This window comes from Hippocampus comes, unplaced genomic scaffold (genome assembly GCF_001891065.2).
Source record: "Hippocampus comes isolate QL1 unplaced genomic scaffold, H_comes_QL1_v1.1 scaffold327, whole genome shotgun sequence".
NCBI lineage: Eukaryota > Metazoa > Chordata > Actinopteri > Syngnathiformes > Syngnathidae > Hippocampus > Hippocampus comes.
This window is the reverse complement of record NW_017806221.1, coordinates 798205-815020: the sequence shown is the minus strand read 5'-3', so window position 1 is coordinate 815020 and position 16816 is coordinate 798205. Positions and strand designations below refer to the sequence as shown.

Below are 16816 nucleotides of genomic sequence, written 5' to 3'. Positions count from 1 at the left end.
CACACACACACACACACACACACGCACACACACGCACACACACACACAAGCTCAATGTTTTTCATTCTTACTGTTGATGACACGTTGATAAAATTATAAAATTTCAAGCATAACTCACATATAAATGATCATGTTTAATACAGGGAACCAATTTTTTTGTTGTTGTTTTTGGGTAGAACAGAAAACAATGAGCTTTTAACATACCTTACAAAACAGAGTAAAGGTGCATCTTTCAGAGAAAGCACAGACTGAAGGTTATACCTGACAGCTCAAGCTCCATCATCACAACCAATCAACATAAACATGAAACAAGAATAACTGAATCTGCCTTCTCTGAAAAAAAAAACCCCACACATTATGTTGTCATAATTACAATGGAGTGTAGATCGCAGTTACAGAGGGGAAAAAGTACAGTGAATACAGAAAGAGTGATGCTCAAGGGGTGTGTACGTACCTTTCTCACTGACTGACTCACTCTCTATCTCCACATCCTCACAGCTGGTGTACTCCGGCGTAGTTGCCAACTCCTCTTCTGAGCTGCTCAGTGACACCTGCCGCATCTTCCCTCCCTTTTTTGTTTTGTGGGGCTTGGGGGGTGGAGGACGTACAGACTCCGACTGATCCGAGCTCAGAGAGTCATTCCTCAACATGCTTTCCATCTTCTCCCTCTTGCTCTTGCGAACAGCTGAATTGGGGTCCAAGTGATGTTGTTGTCTCCTCATAGATTCCCCTCCTCCGCCCATGTCACCTCTCCGAAGATCCCCAGATAACACAGGGCTGCGGTGAGGTGTTGGGGGGCTGTGATTTGATGTTCTGTGGCCCCCAAGGCCAGGACCCATGGGCCCTGGTGAGGAGCGGTCAACAGAGTAAGATCGCTGTCCCACCATAGGCGGACGCCGCTCAGTGAGGTGTTGACGTGACAGCCGAATCGGAGCCGGGTCGTCCTGCTCAGTGTAAGCTAGCGAGACATCGCTATGACGTCGCTCATGCCTCAGGCGGCCCACCTCCGCATGCATTCTCATCTGCTCTTCATAGGGCTGCGGCTTAACAGGATAGCGTGCTAGGTTGGGGTCGCTGCGATAGCGAGTCTGGAACTCCTCCTGCCGTTGTCTCTGGCGGTCATATTCATTGTGTGGCCCATCTAGCTCCTGGTCCAGAGGGTATTCCTGGGAGTGCCAGTGTCCAGGACCCTGCCGGTCTCTGTAGCCAGTCCATGCTGCATTTACGTCCGGGTACAAGTGTGGGCCCCTCGGAGCCCGCCGAGGGTCCCCATTCCCATAGTCAGACGGTGATCTGGGCATGCTTCCGTCTGTCGGGGCATACTGCGAATGGTCAATCCCTTCCCTTTGGTCGTATTTTTGGTTTGGATCCCTGGATGCAGATGGACTTCGTTTCCTGTCGAACAAAAAAGTACAATTAGTATTAATGTTTGCTGTTTTCTTAATGTGTGAACACAGCTGTTGGCTTTCAATTTAAACTAAACAGATACAGCCAATATATGACACTTTTTGGTATCTTTTTGTTTGTTTGTATAGAATTACTATCTTGACAAGGTACTTGAATTAGAGTAAGTGAATTAGATTTTATTGTTATTGTTATTCAAGACTAAGAAAATATGGCTGTTTGTTCACATGCGCACGTGTGCGGGTAAACTGACATTGAGCGAGAGGTTATCCATATGCAATGTGACAAAAAGGCCCAATACAGTGATCCCTCAATATTTCGCGGTTCGTTTATCTCGGCTTCAGTGCATCGCATCGATTTTTTCAAACATATTCAAAAAAAATAAATAAATAAATAAATTAAATTACATCCGCAAAAAATCCGCAAATGGTCTGCGAGAAGCTGCGAAAGTCAGCAAAACAACAGCGAGCAACATATACAGTACTACATGTATATGTTTACTGTATTTTGTTATTCATAGACTAGCCTAACCTAACTTATACATGTTTAAATCTATTAGTATACAGCATTAAGGAAGGTTAATTACAACAAAATTTACTTCTACATGCATGTATACCATTAAATTTGGCCTTATAAATATTTTTTATCCTCATATACACGTACATGTACCTATACGGGGGTGGGGGGGTCGCTACTTCGCGGATTTTTGTTTATCGCGGGTGGTTTTGGTCCCCATTAACCGCGCTAAACGAGGGATTACTGTAGTTTGTGACTACCCTTCACTCTCAACAGTTGGAATAAAAAATAACCCAATTTCAATCAAAAATGTACCGATCCACTACCTGTGTCAATTTGACCCATGGTTTCCTTTTCCAAAAAATTGGGTTGTTTTGCATAACATTAGGCAAAAAAAAAAAAAAAAAGATATTTTTTATCGATAGAACAATAATAATAATAATAATAATACATTATTATTATTGTTCTATCGATAAAAAATATCAATTTAGAACAACCCAGAAAGTTGGGCCAGATTGACCCAAGTGATTTCTGCATCTTGACTTTGTATTGTCAGAACAAAATGAAAATATTTTCTCTTGTAAAAAGAACCCACTCATAATCCACTTTCGATTTATCCCCTGTAACCTTTTCATGAGTGACAATTTATGAGCTTCATCAATCACAAATGCCTTGATTGCTCATTGGCCAAGATAAGGCCAGGTGTTATTAATTGATCAATTGAAGACATGATTCTGGTAGGTCCTACATTTTTACTATATCATATATTTTGTTCGTAAGCAGCAAATTTACATACAGATCGAAAGGACATAGATGTGAAAGCGGCATGGCTCAGGAGCGGTTGTCTCGCAACCCAAGAGGTTGTGGGTTTGATCACTGGCCCCTGTGACCATGTCGAAGTGTCCTTGAGCAAGATACTCAACCCCCCCCCCCCTCCCCCCAGTTGCTCCTGACGCTGCGTCGGGAGCTTGTGGGTGGGAACGCGTTATACAGATGAAAGCTCATTTCCCATTAGGGGGTGTCTTGACATTACTGAATGCTGAAAGACTGATACTTGAGGCAGGGACAGAATGATGAATGTGCATTTAGTATGGTGCGTGAACTACTGTACAGCTAAAATATGGGCTTTTTGAGAGGAAAACAAGTTGAGCAATTGTACAGTGCAAATGCGAATTGGTGGCAGATGACTGAATGAATGCTCGAAAGAGCTGAGGGCTATAACAGCGCAATCATTTGTTATGGTCACAGGGTTGTGTGACACCACAAATACTATATAGACCAGGGGTCAAGAATGTTCTACCCACGGGCACCAGTTTGCCCGTCAGTGACAGCAAATGGTGAAATTCTAAGAATGACGTAGAAGATGTATTGACAGAAAAGCGCACTGACCAAGTACAAACAGAAATGGCTGGTCACACGGAGCCAGGGAAAAACAATGAATAAAGAAAAAGCACTTATAAAAGGCTAGGTACAATGGAAACACCAATAATACACAAACGAATTGCCGAAAATCCAACAACGCGAAACCAAAGATGAAGAGCAATAATAAAATAAGGAAAATATTTACAAACAAGGATCTATGAAAAATAAGAACGACTAAGAATAGCATCGAGAGGCCTACAAAATAACACTTGAAGCACCACAGCGAATAAGGTCAATAATCCGACAAAGGAGTAGCAGAAGTCAGAGTCCTGAAATACAAGGCTAATGATGATCGGGAACAGGTGCACAGACTGGAGGGAAACACGCATTGCTCTAGCTGGGGCTGAAAACAAAACAAACATCGACAAGACAAAAGCTCGGTGACCCCTGGCATAGACTAAAGAATGGCTAAAAAAATGGTTTGGAAAAATAGCTTTCAAAAGCAATTTTTCCCAATTTTATAGACATCTAATTTGTTTTTATTAATTTACTTAGTCCTGCAAATTTTACCAACAACAATTGAATCTCTGTTCAAGCAACAAATGTTTTTAGAGTCTGCACCAAACTGAATGGCACTATCAATGTAATGTCATTTTAGTAAAACGTTCATTTGTAGAATAATAATAATAATAATAATATCTAATAACCAATTCAATTTCTGTACAATACAGGTACATTGAAAAAAATGGTGTGTTGAATTTTCTCAATTTTATTTCATCAAGTGGTTGCACCAAATGAACACATCTGGATCCAAACACTTTTTTTTGTTAAAGTAGAGCAGTGGTCTACTTATAAAACATATCAGGATCCAGATGATCTGATTTCGACCACAACCACTTGATGAAATAAAATGGAACAATTTTTCTTCCAGTGTATATGTGCAAAGGGCCTTTTACAGAGCTAAGCTTTTCCATCTGTTTGCCTAACACGTTTGCTTCACTACACAACATCCAACATCCACCAACAACCAGCAGCTGCTCTCAACAAAACAGTTGTTATAAAGTCACTGGCTAAGCAGTGCTAAGGTAACAAGAAACAAGGTAACAAATGAGAAAAAATACGTTCAAATCTTGGCTTTTCTGTTGAGGTTTTTTGCCGAACAACTGTAGTGATGGAGTTAGCATAAACATACGATACGTAAAAGGAAACAATCTAGACATTTACTAGAGGTGTGCATCTCTCAAATAAAAGAACATAAATTGTGATACATGGGGTGGAATACCATTCAAGGACGGCGGTACACCTCGGTACTGCGTTTTCACATAATTATTTTTTTTTGTCTCCAAGGTGAAAATGACACAATTTGTATACAGACACACATATGTGTGTATAAGCCTGTGCGTCTAGCACGCAACTTGCCGGAAATACACAAGCAGAGGTAAACAAATACGGCCAAGTTCACATGCAGCCGTGCGCAGCACAGCAGCACACTTTTGGAGCGAGGAGGAAAACGACTGATTTATTCCTGTGGTGTGTGACACGATCCAGTGTAATTAATAGGAGATGTGGAATTGACATCTCTTTGCGTCACGAGAGTACTGACTGCATGATGTACACGTAGTCACTGTCTTAGTAGAGACTTGTCATGCAGCTCGTAAAAAGGCTGACGATGTCCATCAGCATGCATGAATACCACGACTGCTTAAGCAGCTTTTGGCAAGTACGGAAGAACAATGGCGTGGACAGTATAGCAACTACTGAGCAATCAATTCATATTCATTGCAACCCACACATAAGAATAGAGGACAATGGAGGTACATTGCCAGTAAAGCATGTCCTCCAGCTAAAAATGGATCCACTCAATGAGGTTTTGGCATGAAGTAGCGGGATGCCTAAAAATGCAGCACTGAGGTCTGACTGCTGCAGCAATTGAGTCACAAAGCGCACTGTGATGTTCCCCCTCCATCACATCCCCTTATAAGGCAAGATGCAGATGTGATGTCACCATAGGCTGAGACACAGGTCAGAAAAGGAGGCGCCGTTTTGTTCAGCAGATCAGCCACGAGTGAATTATCTGAACAGGCGGACAACAGAAAGGCATGTTTGCGGCCTGCAATTGATAGAGTGGGAAGAAAATGCTATCCTATTGTGACTCCATTACATCAAGCCTCTGCTGTGACACTGCTTTGACCATCTGACTTCATTAATCAGTACACAAGGACAATGGTAACAATGACAAGGATGGGATCAGGGAAAGTGGCTCTCCTAAATAAACAAAATAATATTTTGGGCATGAAATCATATGAACTTGGGTTCTTTAAAGTCCATGGTGAAAACTATCTCAACTGCCAGCAGTCTCGCCACTTTGACACCTTTTTGCCCAGTGTGCTCGCGGTTGTGTGAATGAGTCAGTGCATTTGGGATCTTAGTAAATCAGGTCCTCAGGATGGATGTTAAATGTTACAAGTTGTAGACTATTATCAAGTCGTGCATATACATAATGAAAATAATACTGCAAACACTTTTGGTACATTTTTTTCTGACAGTACTTTTCCTCTGGCTAGTATTATGAACACAGACGTTGCAAATGCTGACTAACTTCGGAGTTTACTCCTGCCACAGGTCACAACCAAGTTGTACAACATTTCTAATGTTTACTTGCACATCTTTTATTGTAGTAATGGCACCATAAAACTACAATAATCATGTGACCCTGAACATACAAGTGCTTGTGATGAGACTCACCAAATCGCCACACAAACGCAAGAACGGACAACACAGGTTTGCTGCCAGGGAACAGAACAACGTTCATGAAAAAAAAATCCTTCATGTGGGAACTGTTAAAAGCCTTTTTTTGTTGTTGTTTTTTTCTATTCACGATAAGAACCTCAGCAGCAGCAAATGCACACATTTAAGTATGAGTCTTTCAATTGCCTTTTATGAGGCCAGCTCTTTGCTCTTTGCTGATCCAACTGCTCGGAACATTTGCTAAGTAAAAAAGACTAAACCATTTCATTGAAAAAAAAAATGCAACGCCAACCCAATGGGTATAGTGCCACCTCTACTTTGTGTGTCATAGAGAAAAGTCAAATGAAAACAATTGAGTGACGTCCTGTTGGAGAGCTCTTTCCTTGAGAGGGAATCTGCTTTACTAATGACAACAATTCGTCTTGGGAGGGTCACTATTGAAACAAGATAACCAACAGGAAGGCAGCAAGGGGAATGTGCTAATGGAAACTCAAGCATTAAAGCCAAGAGGAGAAATAATGACTTTACATGGATACATCATTACAGATTCCTTTAATAATAGAAGCCGCTGCGTAACTATAAGACCCCTCAAAATAAAAGAAATCCATTATATCCAAGCATATCCGCGTTACCATGTATGATAAAAGCATGGCAAGGCTTAGCGTCTGCTGCACGTGCTGCATTTTTCGACCAGTCTGCTGCACAGATATTTTCCTGCTCCTTACTGTATATGACTGAATAGAACAATTTATAACCCTGCTGCAAAAGCTCCTAGAGGTCTAAAAGAGAGCTCAGGATCAGGACGAAACATCATCATCATCATTTGACTGCTGCATCTGGCTAGAGGTCAAGCAGGAATGCTGCTCAACCTGCCAAAAAGAACAACATCATCAATCACAAGCAAGAGTCAGATATGCAAGCTTTAATTCAGGATGAGGTTCGTAGGTTCATAGTTACAGACTCGACAGAAAGGTAGAAAGAGGAGGGGTAGGCGGAGAGATTGGAAGTCTAGGTGGGTAAAAAAAAAATTCTCCACCTCATCATTTCCATGTATTATATTTATGCAAATACTGAACGTGTCTCTCAGGCATGGCACTTTGATGATGTAGCTGGTTTTCAGTGGCTTGATCTGATTGAGATCTGGTTGATTCTGTTGGGATGTTTCTTCAGATTGACTCCATGTCCTCGATGGGTTACACGCAACATTTTTTTTCACATCTGTGACTGTGATTGTCCAATCATGCCTCCCCATTCTGTGTACTCCCATTTGCCTCACCCTTCCCAAGAGGGTGGCTCAGAGCTGCAAGGGACAATGGGCGAGGGACGTGACGGCAGACGCGTGTGGAATGATATGATGGCAGGAGGCGACATGATGTTGCACAGCACTTAGAAGGGTGGAGGTTGAGCACGGACGGCTCACCAAGTAGGCAAAAGAAGCAGATGCTAAGGGCACTGTGGAATCTACGTGGCGTGGCAAAAATCGGGTGAAAATTCACCTTCAATATAATTAGAGTCACATGAATTCACTCCAAAAGCAAAACGGAATATCAAACAAAGAATGCTTCTAACTACCAAGCTGGAGTGGCTTTGTAAAGGTACTGTTGCAACAAAACACATTGTGCAAGAATGAATAATCGACGTAATCCCGAAAAGGCAGCCACGAAGACACAAATTTAAGACACTGGCAGAGCGGCGGCTGACGCTCTGTGCATCACCTGCGCTTAGTTAATAACTCTTGAGTGCCCAGGGCAGTTTGCTGTATATTTCAAAATCTATGACAGTGGTAGTTGCACTTTGAACGGTCCATGAAAATAAAATTATTCCATGATTGAGGCACAAAAATTTAAATAATCAAATTTTTGGTAAAATATTTCATATTAAAGGGCAGTAAGAACATGTAATTATGTAACGTTTGCCAATTATGTTCAACCAACAGTAACAGCCTAATTTGTTGTGGAATAAAATGAAACCTAAGTAGATCAAATCACAAATGGTTTGTTTGTCAATGTGTGTGCCCTGCAATTGGCTGGCAAGCAGTTCAGGGTGTGCCCTGCCTACTGCCTGAAGACAGCTGGCATAGTGTACAGCAAACTCGAGAAGCGGTTCGGATAGATGGATAGATGCTGCAGAGTTGAGAGGGACAGTCCAAAAACACCTTCTTCACAGTTGGAAAAAAAAACCCATCCCTTTAGTGCTGTCAAAGGATGCTCCTTCTCCCCCTCGTCCTCCTCCTCCACCTCAAGTACAAGCTGTCCTGTTAAGATTTGTTCTTTATTTCCAGTCCTGCACATCAGATCCACTTAGTGCCCACACTTGATGCTGACACAGTTTAGGGACATCGACTTCTGCTCCTTCAACAATCATCCCGCTGATATTAATGAGGCCAGGCTGCAAGACTAATGCTGGACAAGAAACTTTGAGGACACTATGTACTTGGGAGACTCGGAGAATCTGGAGTTGCAAAACACGGTGACGTATTTGAAAACTACAGTACTACAAACTTAAACCTTTCTTTCCACATTGAGTGCCGTAGAGTTTTTCTACAGACATTAAGGGTTTTGATCACAATATCACTGCTTACTGCAGCTCAGAATGTGATGACATCTGTCATTATGGGATTATAGGAGACAGTTAAGTGACAAATATTCACAAAAATCAACAAAAACTTTCTATATAGTCTGAACATAATTTGAAGTTCGTCATGGTTGAATATTGCCGTGGAACAGAGGTGGGCAACTCAGATCCTCGAAGGCCACTTTTCTGCATGTTTATACATGTCCCCTACCTCCAAGACACCCGATTTGCATTCACGGCCAATTTTTTGTTGTCTTGCCGCATTATGTAGCATGAACAACATCGTCCTACAAACGGTTCGTTGGCAGTGACCGACAATGAGATGGAGCAAAACACCCGCCACTCACGAGGTTTTGCAAAGAAAGAAGTGATTGCATTCAACTATTGATAGCTGTGTGGAGAACTGTGTGACTAGTATGTGAGCACATTGCAGAGGGTACGTGGGGACATTTTATAATCTATTTGCTGGATGAAAAAAATTCTGGCACAAAAAACCAGAACAGCCGTGTGTTGTCTCAAGTGTTTCATTGAATCTCAATTGCATACCTGTCAACCTTGGCTAATAGCTGACCTTATAAATGATTACGATTCCCCTTACAAAGCAACAAAAACCCATACAACGGTTTACCGCGCATGCGCACATCATGCTTTATCAATCCGACCGTAGACAGCGATGAAAAAAAAAATACGATTGATGATCACTTTTGCTGGTTTGCCGTGACAATAGTAGCGACCGACGACGGCATTGTCGTTGGCTACCAGCAGGTGAGACGATCTGGATTTGAGCCAAAATGGTCTTTTGTGAGATCGGTTCACTTTTTTTTTTTCCCCGTATAAAAGTTCTCATAAGCCATACATGATTTGAAATGATATAAAAACGAATAAAATACGGGGAAAACGTACAAGTTGACAGGTATGCAATTCAGTGATGAAAAAACATGCTAGAGTGGGTTTGAATCTTATTCTTTTTCGGTGTTTTGTTTGTTACATCAAAGTTTTGGGATGAAAGAAAAAAAATGACCAAAAAACAAATATTGGCATAACACCAGAGCTTTGCTCCACAGGAACGAGTAAAAGGCAAATATGGAAGATGCATTCATTTCTGTTGCCACTGACGCACCTCTCATGTAATCTCACCATTGCAAATTAGCCCTCCAGCCGTCCCTGCAAATGTTTTTAATCTGCTGTTGTGTTCCGCTGTATAGAATGCCGAGCCTGGAGCGCACGCAATGCTCTCGTTCTTCCTGCAGAGCCAAGCTCCGGCACAGACCCACGCTTGTGTCCTGCTGTCGTGCATGCCCACAAACTGCCCCTGCTGCCTCTATTCTTTCTGCCCCCGGCCCCACCCTCCCACCCCCCCCCTCGAGGACCTGTGCCGACGGACTGTGCTCTTGGCGGCAGCACGCGATCATCAGGCGGGCTCTGGTCGGTGTTAGATTTGGAGTGTGGCATAAAATGTGTGCATAATTGCTGAAGGCACTGAAAGTGCAACGCTTTTGGTCGTGCATTTGAGCAGGAAATACACACATTCAGCTATTTGATTCATGGGAATGATGAAATCGTTGACAATATTGGATTGAAAAAGAAAATCACGGGAAAGCGTAGAACAGACAACTAAAATGGAAAATAATTTACTGCAATCATCAGTTGTTTTGTTTTTTTAATCGTTTCACATGCAAGGAGGGGACAGGGAGGCTCTTCCTCCCCTGCCTGTCCTGACGAACGTCTCTGTTAACATATCGTCCCTTACATAAGCACACCCACCAGCACCTTGTGTGTTCCTGTTGTTTGTACTGTGTATGGTGAATACGGCCTCTGCTCTGCACTGCACTGCCTGTAAGGTCTCCTTTTAAAGAAGAGACACGGCAAGCATTCTATGTAGGCCAAGCCCCAATAGACTACGCCATCCAGATAAGATACAAGTCAGAACTACCCTACTGCTTGCTATTCCTCTCTGCAGAGAAGAAGGTTAAAAGTGCAAACAACATATACACGCAGGTGTGCGTGTGCGTGTGTGTGTGTATATATATATATATTTTTTTTTTTTTTCATCACACTGAAAAGGCCACAATGCAAATCACATACTGCTGGAACTTAATATGACACCTTTGTTGACTAGAGAACCATGGAGACGAAGACAAATGATGTGTTTGTTTGATGTTAAATGGAAAACAGACGACTGTCAAAAAGAGAGCTGAAGGTCCTACAAGTAAGTATGTGCATGTAAGGCATCGCAACCTCATCGGCATGCCTAAGAGAAACAAATCCAACATCGACACACAACATGCAGGTATGTGACTCGCATTTTCCTGGATGAGTAATTAAAACAAAAAAAACATCTCAAATAAATTAAGCCATGACAGTTTCAGTGTCTATATATAATTCATGTCTGCTCACCATCTTACAGCCATCCCTTGTTTATTCTGGAAAACAAAGCGGCACACACACATTCATTGCTGCTTCTCTTCATCTTTCTTTTCAAACAACTGCCCCGAAACGACACAGCCAATTGCTGCCAGCATAGGAGAACCACTGAGGCATTTTAATAAACATCCGAGATGGCTAACAGTAATGTCTGACTCAAGATTGTGATAATATTAACGGCTGCAAAAAAAATGGACTTGGAGGCTGCTGAGGGAAGATGTATCCATCCATCCATTTTCCGATCCGCTTATCCTCACAAGGATTGCGGGGGGTGCTGGAGCCTATCCCAGCTGTCTTCGGGCAGTAGGCGAGGGACACCCTGAACCTGTTGCCAGCCAATCGCAGGGCACACAGAGACGAACAACCATCCACGCTCACATTCACACCTAGGGACAATTTAGAGTGTTCAATCAACCTACCATGCATGTTTTTGGAATGTGGGAGGAAACCGGAGTATCCAGAGAAAACTCACGCAGGCCCGGGAAGAACATGCAAACTCCAAACAGGGAGGACGGAGCTGGAATTGAACCCGGTACCTCTACACTGTGAAGTCTATGCGATAATCACTGGACCACCGGGCCGCCTGAGGGAAGATATATGTTTGGATAAAATTTTGTCAAAAAGATGAAAAACTGGAAATAAATTGAAAATCTGTTTGGAAAAAGGAGAGGCAGCGGTCATCATTTGTTTTTCTTTGACTGCTTTAGGTCGATGAAAAAAGGTGCCTATGATAATGTGGCCATTCCACACTGCATCCAATTCATCTCAATTCACTAATCATTTGTACTATCATCACCGGCTTGTGTTTTGACACAAGCACAAAAGCAGTAAATGTGACACACCATTTCCTACAATACTTTGGTTCTCTTGATTTGTATTTGTATAAGTCACTAGTCGCTAGCATCTGCAGTGACTCACAGCATGTCAGTGAAATAACCAAGTGCAACTGTGTGTCCAGAAAGAAAACATAATCATTCAGTAGTAATTCTGAAATTATCCATCCATCCATTTCCTGATCCGCTTATCCTCACATGGGTCGCGGGCGTACTGGAGCCTATCCCAGCCGTCTTTGAGGGGGTAGGCGGGGTACACCCTGAACCAGTTGCCAGCCAATCGCAGGGCACATAGACGAACAATCATCCATGCTCACAATCACACCTAGGGACAATCAGAGTGTTCCATTAACTTGCCACGCATGTTTTGGGAATATGGGAGGAAACCAAAGTACCCGGAGAAAACCCACGCAGGCACGGGAGAGCATGCAAACTCCACACAGGAATGCTGGAGCCATAATCGAACCCTGCACCTCTGCACTGTGAGGCCGACGTGCTAACCGGTCGGCCACCGGGCCGCCCTTTGACCCCCGCGCCACCCTTCGGAAATTAGATTTAGATTACTGTTCATGTTTCATTCTGAATCGATGTGGATTTTTCAAATTACAATCGCACAAACAACTGAGTTCTTGCGACAACACATCACCACCAAAATCTTTGCGGCACTTATTACTAGACTGAAGTACATAAAATAGAACAAAAAAAAAAAAAATACCTGTCTCTGACCAAAGGTCCAACAACAGCAAAGTATGAATCATTCCCACAAATAACGGTTGTTATGAGAACTGCTCCAAATGTTGACTTTGTTGCCACAGTACACTTCTATCGCATGCAGGATAAAATCAGTCACTTAAACAGACCATTCGTTACACTCAAATTTATCGGTTGCCGACACTTTAAGTATGTGGCCAGTCGACTGTATTTCCCAGCAGACGGTGCATACCAATGGACTGCATGGACAGCAGGACTCCTATCCAACAGTCAAATAGATTTGCATTAGCCTCTTGTGCAGAGTTAATTAGTGCCACGGAAAGTCATCATTTTTACACTTGACTTTTCGGTCTGAAAATGCATAATTAACCTTGAGATCCTGTTTTCAAGCCTGCTTCTTTGTTGAATACCTAGTACTTGGTAGGTGTTCTACTTTTGGTATGACTGAGTTACTCTACATTGTTGCAAACTTTGAGTGCATTTTTTAAAAATGTACTTCCTTGTTCTGTGATACTAAAGAAATAGAATTTGTGCTATTTCTCTCTCTCTCTCACACACACACACACACACACACACACACACACACACACACACACACACACACACACACACACACACACACACACACACAGGCACGCACAAACTCACTCCTTTGGATTTGCAAAGTATGCAGTTTTCATATCAATGAGCAAACTGCATTTGAAATCAGAGGCAGTGATTCTGTCTGGCTCTCTGGCGATACAAGTGGGTAGGTAATGAAAAAGCTGAGGGGTGAGTCAGAGGAGCCTTCAATAATTCTTGCCGACCAAAATAACATCTCCAGGGCTGAACTGTGTGGGTAGGCTGTGCTGGATTCCTCACACCAATCCGTTAGCAAAGATGCAGGAATGCAGGATGAGATGAGCTGCAGGAAGTGACCTCCCATCAGCGGGAAGTAGAGATGTGGAAGTCTGATCAAGGTGAGAAGTGCTCCTTTGTTTGTCCAATCATTGCTGACAAATGATGATGGGCTTCAGGTTAAACAGCTCTCCATGTCGGGTTGGGGCACAGCTGTCTCATATAACACCTCACCGTGTCGGCTTCCAAAGGGAGAATGAACCCATCATCTGGGATTACCACCGCCAGTCTAATGTTTTTACACTAAACCTTCTCAGTGTCAAGTTTTGCGAGGTGGTAGTTGGAGGACCCCAAAAAGCAGGGAGACAGGAGGAGCAGGGTGGACTAAACAAAACGTATTTAACAAAAATACAAACAGGAGTACACTGGAAAAAACTAACTGAAATACTCCAACAAAGTCCTGAAAATCACAAGACACCAAAGTAGCAAAAAAAGAAAAACCTCTGACAGAAACAAAACATGACAGGAGCACACAGACACTCACACTGACAGAACGCAGGGAACTAAATACAAGCAAAATGACGAGACAACGAGAAACACCTGGACAAGACACAAAGGGTTGAAGGAGCTCATCGGTTCAACACAAGGGACACGAATGACGAGAACAGGTGAAGACAAAAAGGCCACATGAGGAACAAATTTAACCCTAAACAAAAATATAACAGTCACTTAACATTCCGAAGACATTGTTGACATTTCCACCTAATCTTGCTAATGCTCAGAACATTTGTCTTTTAGGCCAACAAAACCTGGGATCGAAAAGTGGAACAATAGCCAACTATTAATGGCCAGTACATCCAAAGGCTGGGGAATGAGAGTTTGGGAATCTTTAACAGACATATATTGTTTTTCAAGTTTGACAATTACTGCACTTCCTTAATGAGACATTGCTAACAAATAGGGGTCAAAACGTTAACTGCATTAATCGACTGAGCATTGCATATGTTTGAGGAAAATTGTCCACACTTAAGCAGGTAATGGTTTCAAAAGGATATAGTGTGAATTGGGAGGAGTGAAGGTAAGAAACTTTGCAGTGACAAAAAATTAATGCAACAAACCCAGGATTTTTCCTGCGTTGAAAATTGCGTGGCTGCCGCCTCAAGCTAATTTTGTACCGCCCCCAGCCAGACCGATTGATATCGCTCAACACAGCGTAAAGCTCCAGCTCTGTTGATTGAGCGATTGATGTCCCTCTGCGGCAGCTTTGTATTTTGACTGTAATTGGAGCGTTGCACCACTGTGGAGGCACTAAATGAACAGCAGTGCACAGGACAAATCTGAAGCAACTATCGAAGAAGAAACAGATCGAATTGTGTGGAAAAAAAATGTCAAGGCGAGATTTGAAGGAGCGCAAGAGACACGCTCAAGTCAATGAGAGGATCTGCAAAGTCCAAAACGTGCACAGCTGTGCGTCTTTAGAGACTGAAGCGCACAGGAAAATATGCCCCAAAATGGCCTGATCGGTAATGATCCTTATATTCATATAAACGAACGTGAGCAAATATAATGAAGCAAACAACTGAGAGGGGATGAGCAAGCAGGAGATTATGCAGAGTCTGGTTGCAATATGTGCTATGTCAATAACATGAAAAAAATTAATAAAAAATTACAATTGTCCAACTGAGCTTTTTCCCTTTTGTGAGCCACCTCAAGAGATCAACTATTATCCTAAAACCTAATGAACTATACTGGGGATATTACATGGTGCTTCTTTAATGCTAACTAGCAGACAGACAGAAATATTGACGGTAGAAGAAGTGGATGCAGTAGGAGGCAGTTCTTATTCTCTGTTTACTCAGCATCTGCCTGCCAGAGTAGGAGGCTTTTGATCAATCCTTGGCTGAGTTCTCTCCTACGTTGCAGAAGAGGCCCGGCGAGACCGCCAAGTATCGCGAGGGCCGACTCATTTGCAACCCAAATAAACTGAGCTAATTGTACACATTCCGGCAGACAGGGGAACTGCACACGGTGCAGTGTTTGCAAAATATGGAGATAATTAATCTCATTGAGCTTGTGAAATACCATGAGTGCTGCAAAAGAGGATTTGAGAACAAGCTAAGGATGAGATGGATGACGACAGCAACGGGCCGGATAGGCGCAGATGTCCGATTAAGCTTTTTCATGATTCTGTTATCAAACGGCTTCTTGAAGTGTATTTTTGGTAATTGAATAAATTAGAGCATGAAATGGGTTTGGATTTGCTGCACGGTGACAGGATTACGTGAAAAACAGCCTCTTAGCCATTCATGAAACAATGCAGCGAGATCATCATAATAATGTCATAATATAAGGAGAGTATAGTTTCATAAAAGATATAATTATATCAGGACCATCTTGTATCCCACAGGAGAGGTGGAAATAGTAGCTGGACTTCTCATTTACAAAACAATAATTCAGTGGTTCTTAACCTGGGTTCAATCGAACCCGAGGGGTTCGGGGAGTCAGTCTCAGGGGTTCAACAGAGCCTCTGCCATGGAGGTTAAGACACAGCCGACTCAACATGTCAATTAGTTATGACATGCCGCTGGTTCATTTTGTGCACAATTATAAAACGTATACTTTATACTTATACTAATTGTGTTTCATTTTTTTGTTTTGGTTTTAATGCATGCGTTTTTTTATGTCTTGAATTTGTACAAAAAAAAAATCCCATTTTTATTTTTCACGAATGAAGGGTTTGTTGAATGTGCATATGAACTGGTTGGGTTCGGTACCTCTAACAAGGTTTAGAACCACTGCAATAACTGCACAAGAATATTTCATCCAAAGATAAGATAAGAATACACAAGAAACTTTACATTGACCACCTCCAACATTATGACGACTTGCACAGTTTAATGAGATTCAACACGAGGGCTGAATCAGATATTCTGCCCTTCCAAAGTAATAGGACTCACTATTGATTGAAACATGGGCACTGGCAGGTACCGGTACATGCAGCTTCGGAATGTTTGGTTCCTGTCCAATAGCCGTTGCAAACCGGCCGAGCCCAGTTAAGGGGCAGGATTGCATCTAAAAAGGGCCGCCATCTTGCATAAAACTCAGTCATACAATCGATGCAATTTTTATGGCAATCTCTGATGGGCGAACTGAAGCAGAAGAGGTCGTAATCTAACAATATCTTGTCTGTGCGGTTTACAGTGGTGGAAATTGCTATGCATCCCGAAGTTGTTTCTGATATTTGTCTACGTAATTCAACTGCAGGAGACTGACACAACCAATTAAGTGAGCATTGCTATTTTGCTTGCGTATAATCAACATGATTTCAAAATGTAACGTTATCCCCTGCTCATTTGTGTCACCAATGATATCACATAGGAAAAAAACCTGGAATATTCAGTATGTAA

The 16816-nt window shown here is 42.3% G+C and overlaps 1 protein-coding gene across 21 annotated transcripts in view; it reads right to left on the bottom strand.

Moving 5' to 3' along the window:
- Positions 1 to 16816, bottom strand: part of rims2a (regulating synaptic membrane exocytosis 2a) — a 137658-nt gene that overhangs the window by 65020 nt on the left and 55822 nt on the right. For all 21 annotated transcript variants that reach the window (XM_019856273.1, XM_019856268.1, XM_019856281.1 and 18 more), the window contains one exon: positions 455 to 1395. In XM_019856273.1, coding sequence (XP_019711832.1) covers positions 455 to 1395 — 941 coding nt within the window. The remainder of the gene's footprint in view (positions 1 to 454; positions 1396 to 16816) is intronic.